Consider the following 8,823-nt stretch of genomic DNA (forward strand, 5'->3'; position numbering starts at 1 on the left):
TACGCCAGTCAACTTGGTCACTTGGAGTCTCTGTAGTTTGTATTCTTCCTGTTGCTTTTCAGCACTCGTTTTTGGTTTTACTCAAAAATACAGCATCATCAAGTGGTCAAATAATACGCATTGTCCCCTCAAACTAAAAATCAAAAAACAATAATCGCCTGAATTCTTTCGGTTTATGTACTTTTTTATTTTTATTTTAAAGGGACAATGTATATTGTTTGACCACTAGATGTTGCTCTATTGGGTAGTGCAAACCATTTTTTTTTTTTAAGGGATATCGAGGATTATTTGATCACTAGATGTTGCTGTATTGTGTACTGTAACTGAAACAACATCTACAAAGCACAAGGAGGAATACAAACTAGAAACTCATAGTAACCAAACCACACCATTTGTTTTCTACTTTTTTTTTTGTTAGGAGGATTTTGATTCACAGGTTCCTGTGGCAGCAAGATGGCCGACAATTATGTCACCTCCCTCCTGGTCAGGGGTTCCCAACGTTGTGCTCCAGTTTTGAAAATAGCTCACCAATGCTGGAACATTACGATTTTTTTATTAAATTATTTTTTTAAATTAGTCAATTCAACCCTCCTTCTGATAATGAACCTTGTAATAACATAGTAACAACATAGTAACAATATACAGTGGAACCTCGGTTTTCGAACACCTCTCAGTTCGAACAAATCGGTGCGCGACCAAAAATTTCGAGAAATTCTTGCTTCGCTGTTCGGTCAAAAAATCGGAGTTCAAACGCCGGTACGCTAGGGTGCGATGCTGAGCGGCGTACGGGTGGAGATCGTGAAGATCGCCCCCACCCCTCGAGAAGAACTGTCATCACGTACGCACTTGCTTCTTTTCGCTTTCGCTTTTAACATCGATGAACGTTTTAGCCCCTAATTATGCCTCCGAAGAAGGTCGGTGCAAGCAGGACAGGTGAAAAAAGAAAAGTTGTTCGTACAACTATTGCCTTTAAGAAAGACATAATAGCTAAATAGGAAAGAGGTGTGCGAGTTTCCGATCTTTCGAGGGAATACAGCATAGCTTCTGCTGACCACCACAAAGGTAAGAAATCCTATTCATAATTATTTTCTTTGTCCTTTTTTTTTACACGTTCATGTTAGCATAATTTTTTGTACGGAAGATTATGATAACGCGAACATACGATTAGCCTGGGTTAGCGTTGTTTACGTAAAACATTCAGGGTGCTGGAACGGAGCCGCCTTTTCAATGAACAACTCACCACTTTTTGTGGAGACCCTGGTGCTAAATGACGTGTAAGCGACCTTTTTTTTTTTTTTTTTTTACACGTTCATGTTAGCGTAATCTTTCGTACGGAAGATTACGCTAACGCGAACGTATGATTAGCCTGGGTTAGCTTCATGATTACGTTCTTGGTAAACATTCAGGGTGTTGGAACGGATTAAAACGATTTACATTACTTTCGGTGAAAAAACGATTTCGGTGATTGAACAAATCGGTTTTCGAACAGGGTTCTGGAACAGATTATGGTCGAGAACCGAGGTTCTACTGTAATACGTTGGTATTTTAGAAATATATATCAAAATGTGTGTCCTTTTCACTAGTAGGTAACAAAAAATAGCTCTCAGCTTGAAAAGGGTTTGAGACCCTTTCTCTGGGTGAAGCTCATGTTATGTAAAATGAATACGAATTTTTTGACTGACGAGTATTTTTGAAATGCATGTTTAGTACAAGCAGTATTTTAAATCAACATTGTTTATTGTAGTGAATGACGTTTTGATTCGACCACTAGGCACCGCTTCATACCACAATAAATGTTCTCTTAAACATCTGTAGCGAATATGGGTGCTCAATAAATTGTTAGAATAATAAATTATTCTAACAATTCATTGAGCAATTAAAAGAGCCGATGTTTATTATTTTCAAATTTGTCTCACATTTTTGAAGCAGAACCTAAGTTTTTAGATCATTATGTCAGGAAAAAACCTTGTTTAGTTATCCTAAAGGGTGGCTACTCACACTTTAGGCAAATTATTTTTACCCTTTGATAGTTTAATATACTTCAATCAAGACGCACATACTCTAGGATTTATGGACTTTTCTTTTACTAATCATCTACTGAAGAAGATTGAATAGAACACAAAACAATAAGAATAAAATAAAACATAACTAAACTAGAGGTTGAGAACTTAAACTGGCACCATTTGACGAGACAACAACATTGGCTTCATTATTACGTTATTGTATTTTGATAGTTTCCCATTTTACGTCACACCAATACCTAGCAACCACGAGATGTTCTGCGAAGTACCGCCTCGATGAAGATGACGGCCCAGTCTTTAAGTCCTCAGCTGTAGAGCAATGAGGAATCCTGGTAGGCTGGAGAGCCGGTTGGGATGAGGACCACCGGATGCAGAGTGTTGAAGTTTGGACTACTGGTGGCTTGAGGCTTCTCTGAGGTCACTGGCTTTGTCCTAACGGTTTGGCCACTAGCATGGCTGCTGTTTTGGCAAGGCTTTCTGGCTGAGGGTTGAGCTGAAACTTGGTCAGGACCGATTAGGGCGGCCTTGGTCCAGTTCCTCCTGTTAGGACATGCCCTCTTACTTCTAGCTGGCCAAAACTCTGACTGCCCTTGCAAGGTGAGACGTGTATCAGCTCTCGGTTCTGGTCTCCTGCCACATTTCAGGCTTCAAACTTAAATAAAAAACCTGAAATATTTTCTAAGAAGAACAAGACACAATCGTGAAGTACAACCAAATTACTTAATAACATTTCATATAAAATTTAAGATAAAAAAAAAGAGAAATTAGGTGTCGCAAACGTATCGGCCTCTCGTTCTCTAGGCTGAGCCAACTGACCATAGAAGTTCCCTGATGACTTCTGAATGAGCCAATGTCGACCTAAATGAATAACTGATGAACACGTTGCACCTGCGTGTCAAGGTTAAAACTTGAGATTGTATTAGGATGAAGAAAAGAACACACCCTGAGTCGGAAATTAGGTTTTTGATAGCCCTTCCATCGGAGGCACATGCTTCCAAGATTGGCTCAGGAAGAAATCACGCTCCCCATATGGATAGAGAATTATTTATTGGAAAGCACAGGCATAGAACAACACATCTGATTGGCTTAAGTGAGGTCACATGAGTACAAGAATAGAAGCTGATTGGTTTCTACAGAAATCGCATGTTTCAAAGAAGTGAATAATGCTGGTCGCTGGATGGCGGGTGAGCATGATAAATGAACAATAAGGATGGTGACACTTTGTAACACAATAGGTACGATCTCTGTGAAATCAAGGAACATGGAAAGCAACGCAAGCTCTTGAGCGGGCTTCTCGGCAATAAAGTGAAGGTCATCTTGATTAATATTTATTGGGCCCCAAGAAGATACATTTGTTGCCAGGATACAAACAGCACCTGGATATAATCTTTAGCGTGATGGTACTTTAGGGAATAAAATCATACAAAGGTACATATAATCCTCCCTATAATTTCCCTTACATTTAATCTCAGTTTAAAGCACCCAAACGGAGAGCATTATGTATGTTCAGATCGGGGGATCTTGTAATGGTGTGATTTTTTTTGTGTGTGATTAATAGCTATATATAAACATGACCTGACATACTCAGAAATGGCGGTTCGAGTAAATCATCCACTGCAATAACCTGTACTGGAGCAGAGAAAACATACAGGACATGCAGTCCTTGAGGACCAGGACCCCTCTAACCTAACATGTTTACTATATGGTTCAAGCCAAAAACGCAAAAGTGCTGGTTATTGATCTTCTGAATAAGGCGGTGGTGCGTCACGTTTCTTTGACACCACAGGAGAAGGTTCCGAGATGACTACCTCTTTGACCAGGTTATCGCTAGATTGCAGTTGGCTTCGGTATTCCAGCTCTCGGTGCATCTGGCACCAACTGCACCACGCGCAGCAAATGGAGACAGAGACGTCGTCACAGAGGGAACCCTGGAAGTAAAAACCCGGTACCCCGCAATCAATCTGAAAATCTTTTAAATGGTCTTCCGTTTACCTCCACCCTACCTTGATGTTATATTTGCTTCGGATCCTTGCCCTCAGAGTCGAATGTGCGGGCCCACCAATATTAGAGTGAAGGGCGTCGAAGCAAGGAAAACATCGGTGTTCGCCCATTTGCTCTGAAATAGAGAAGGCCATGCAGGGCAGGCACCAGAAACCATAGCAGCCTGGACACAAAAACAAAGAAAATTACTTAAGAAAAGGTATCAAAATCCTTGAGCGTTGACAGACTGCTCTTGTTTATGCCACGATGCATCATACATGATCTCGTCTTTCCACAGCATCCACAAATGCCAGTGCTCCAATCTCCTTTCTCGGCTTGGCTGAGGAGAGAAAAATCAAACAACAGTCTGTATTTGCGTTTATATAGCGGTTTCCAGTCACTGATGACCTCTTTACAATGCATTTCACACTTACCCATTCACACACGCACTCACACATGCAAGGCGCCTACACTCGTAGTCTCAGGTAGATAGGGCAATATCAAGAGCTCCAAGACGACAAGACCATGAAACATAATGTCGGAACACTAACTGGCTGCAACTGAAGAAAACATAAAAGTAAGACGACACGGCGCATATCCTTACTTGGGGATAGAATAACAACATGAATGTGAAAACAACTAAGCCATGAAACGATATTGAAAAATCAACTACCGCTAAATGAAGAAAACATGGAAAACATGTAAGCACAGGGAATGTCGGTACACTTACTGCATCTAACTGAACAACACATAAAAGGAGAAAGATTCGGGATATGTGCTCACACATGGCTATAAATATAAAAATATTGCCAAGACAACGAGACCATGAAACGTAACAATGGAATGCTAATTGGCTCTAAGTAAACGAAACATGAAAGAAGCGGATTCAGGAAACATGGTTACAAGTGGCTATCGCAATACCGAGTGTGCCAAGATGACAAGAGCATAAAACCATGTGGGAACACAAACAGGCTCTAACTGAACAAAACATGAAAGGGACGGTTCAGGATATGTGCTCTCACATGACTATAACAATAACTAGAGTGCCAAGAGACAAACAACACCAGGCAGGATTTTTCTCAGAATTTTTATCTAAAAAGTCATATTCTGTCTTTTTTTGCCAGAATTTTCAAACTTAAACACAGCTGTTTTGCATAGTGCAAATGGAAACGAGTTCCATAAAGCACAAGGAAGAATACAAACCACTGAGACTCAAAGTGACTAAATCGCACCATTTCTTAATCACGTTTTTTTTGCCCAGCTTTTCACAAGGATATTGTTTGAGGTACCCTTTGCAATGGCGGGCCGTGCATTTCACACCAACACCTTCACAGAGGTAAGATCTTAAGCCCAAGCCCGTTCCAAAACGGGCCTAAAATGTCAGTCGTTACATTTGGTTCGGGCCAGGCTTTTCTCTTGTGAACTTTTTTTAATCGTCCACCCGTCATTGTATCTCTGCCTCTCTCTCTAAGTACCACGATGTCTTGCTGCTGTGGGATTGACTTAAAATGTTCCCGTCAACTATTTAAAAGATCGGTCGATGATGGAAACATTGTTTGTCAATGTAACCTATGCAAACACACAAATATAAAATATGTAAATATGTATACAGTCTTGTTTAACTTTGATTTCGTTACAAAAGACAGGCTTTATGTGTCGCGCATCTGTGCAGCGCTGAGCTCTTCACAATTACGACTTTTCTTCCAAGAATTGTCAGCTTTTAAGTCACTATATTTTTTTGCTTGAAATTGTCCCTAAAGTGAGAATTCTTACTGTAAAGTCAGAATCTGACTCATGCTTTCTCTCAGAATTCAAACTTAAATGTCGGAATTTTCTTACAAATCACTATCATGGCTATTTTCCCTTTATAGTTTTAATTTTAAATGTCAGTTTTAACTTTATTTCTCGGACTCAACTCAAACAAATTTTCAATTCAAGGTATGAATAACGACTTTAAAATAATAATTCTGACTTTCAAGTAAGGGTTGTCAAAATTCCAGAATCTTTTTTCTCCCCAAATTTTGACTTTTCCCCACAAATCTCAGAACTCCGAATTAAAAATGTGACTGCTGATTTTAAAATGAATATGGAATACGAATTCTGACAACTTTAGATACTGAATTTTCGTCTGTATTCTGAATTTAAAATGTAAATTCTGACAGAAATGTGACTTTAAAGACAGTTTTTTAAAAGTCATCTTGAGATAAAAGTGAGAACACTGCCAATTATATGTTCTTCCTTACTTCCTCAGCGATCTGACACCGCACCCATACCCGCGATTTATGTTGTATTTGTTACCTAATGGCAAATAAATAGTCGCGTTAAGCAGGGGTCATCAGTAATTGATTTTTGGAAAAAAAATTAATATTTAAGTGCGAAAAAATTAAAATTATTTTTTTTGCGGCAAGGCCAATTAATGGGTATTTATTGGATTTCTAGCCATTAATTGGTAATTTAATGGTATACTAGCCGTGTCAATATGGTCGAACAAACTGGTCCCTCTAATCTAATCTAACCATTTTTTCCTTCGGTCCCATAACCGTGCGAAGATTACAATCAATACAGCGTAGTAGTAGTGGTGTACAACGTGTGCGTATGGGCATCCACGACGTACGTGCTTGAGGCAAAACGTGAGCCAATCAACAAGCCCGATTTTGTCCCGACCAATAAAAAGCTGCTTTGCAACCACACTATGTACGTACAGCTACCGTGTTTCCCCGAATATAAGGCCGGCCTTACTTCAAAATCATCGTCAAAAATTGAGGTTTTGAAATAAAAATATGTGCAAAAGTAATACATTTTCGCTAAAAATTTCTTAGAAAAGCATTGCCGTTGTTAAATAACGTTGATATCTACGGTTTTCATAGGTAATATGAGCCTCTTATTTGCAGGAAGGTTGAATTTCATTTCTCATAAAAAGCTGGGCCTTATATTCAGGGTGGGTCTTATAATGGGGGAAGCACGGTAGCTTACGCGTATGCATGCACTGTCCCGATTGTGCGTGTATGTGCCCTTGACCGCATACGAAATGCTCGCGCGGCGTGAAAAGTTGCACGTTTGTTGACGCAATCGACTAACAAAAAACCCGAATATTTTCGCAATTAATGGGTTGCAATAATTGCTAATTATTTAAATTTTGCAATAAATGGATTTATGAATTTAAGCAACCATTCCATTAATTTTTCGCAATTAATGGCATTAATTTTTCACCAATCATTTATTGCTGACCCCTGGCGTTAAGTCAAGTCACGTTTATTTGTATAGCCCTTAATCTCAAGGAGTCTCAAAGGGGTGCACAAACCACCGACTATTGCAAACTACAGACTATTATTACACCAAGCCCTGATCTAAAACCTACACGAGGGCAAGGAAGACCTCAAAAACGTCAGCATGAGGAAAATGAAGAAACATTGTGAAGGGACCGCACATGAGGTAATCCCCCTTCCAGGATGAGCAGGCTGCTTAATCAATTCTTAGATTGAGAATTGATCATTCATGCAAAACCAGGTGGCCAATATGATGGAAGGGACAAATTTAGAAAATTCAGCTTCAAGCTGAGTGTTGGACAGAACAAAATGTTGAAAAAAAATTAAAATGCCGCGTATAGCCTAGTGCAGGTCTTCAACCTTATGCTACACAATTCAATCATAACAAATGTTCATGATTTTCTTACCAATTTGTAAATTTGTTATTACCAGGTTAAACTTTGGAAGTAGGGTTAAATAGTCTCAGTCAACCGCTTAAAAAATGATTAATACTAGAAAATCACAATGACCCAGCACTAGTGAGCTAGTTCTAGAACCGCTGTCACCACGCCCAAGACCTATGGTCTAGTGTTTTTTTAACCTTTTTTATGTAAAAGTACAAATTCTAAGCAAAAAAACAATAAACGCTGACTAAATTCTGACAAAAAATCCTGATCAAAATAGAAAGAAGAAATTTATTTTTGTCTCCTTCTCTGGCGCTAATTGTCTTCCGTAATGTCGATACAATCATATCAGGAGTGCAAGAAACAACAAAACTTTTTCAAATTAGATATCAAATCATACAATTTTGGCAAATTTTAAATCTATTTTTCTAATGTCCACTGAAGGAAATGCATCCCCCAATTCAACCAGGAACTCGAGCCTTAAATTGTCAAAGTTTATTTCTCGAATCTAAATCATGTTTGAAAATTTTGTACATAGTACTGCTCACATGATGCTTGATTATAGAAAACATATGCACCTTGCAAAGATATATTTATAACAAAAGGTGAATCACCCTAACTCCGCAAATCTTTCATGATGCATTTGAGGTAAAACGTCTCATCTATTTGGAATCATCTAAAACCTTCCTTTAAAATCGAGTTTTCTCTTGCGATCTTACCTGCTGATGTGTGCCATGGTCTCGGTGCAGGTGAAACAAATACAATTTGGATTGAGGCTGCTTTTTTAGATGAAGGGTTGATGTAATGACTGAAATATGCCGAAGAACTTGTCCGCTCGCAGGAGAAAGCATCTTCTCCCGGAAAGCATCCACACAGCATGATGTCATTCATTCCAGTTTGTTAACGATATCATTTTTTTAACATCAGACCGCAGTCTTCAAGGCCTTACTTCTTTCTTGTCACGCTACCCTAAAGGCCGGATTGGTGGTCTTCTGCCCTGGTAGTTATCCTTCCAAAAGCTTTTCACTGCTCCACAAATGACCACTGCTGTCAATGCATTAGTGGAAATCAACATGATCATGGTCGGAGCTAAAGACCACAAAAGGAAGTAACAGTTCATTTTATCGATCTCTTTCAGCCAATTACCGTATTTTCCGCACTATAAGGCGCACC

General features: G+C 39.1%; 1 protein-coding gene across 1 annotated transcript; it reads right to left on the reverse strand.

Moving 5' to 3' along the window:
- Positions 1 to 2,935: 2,935 nt before the first annotated feature.
- LOC148355143 (placenta-specific gene 8 protein-like) lies at positions 2,936 to 8,388 on the reverse strand. The gene is made up of 4 exons (XM_088350123.1): positions 8,370 to 8,388; positions 4,280 to 4,341; positions 4,025 to 4,185; positions 2,936 to 3,949 (listed from the first exon to the last, which is right to left on the reverse strand). The coding sequence occupies exons 1-4, from the start codon at positions 8,384 to 8,386 to the stop codon at positions 3,755 to 3,757; spliced, it is 435 nt and encodes a 144-aa protein (XP_088206249.1). The 5' UTR covers positions 8,387 to 8,388; the 3' UTR covers positions 2,936 to 3,754.
- Between the last annotated feature and the right edge of the window lie 435 nt (positions 8,389 to 8,823).

The sequence above is a fragment of the Urocampus carinirostris genome, chromosome 12 (assembly GCF_059441175.1).
Source record: "Urocampus carinirostris isolate Australia breed hairy pipefish chromosome 12, RoL_Ucar_1.0, whole genome shotgun sequence".
In the NCBI taxonomy this organism is placed as follows: domain Eukaryota; kingdom Metazoa; phylum Chordata; class Actinopteri; order Syngnathiformes; family Syngnathidae; genus Urocampus; species Urocampus carinirostris.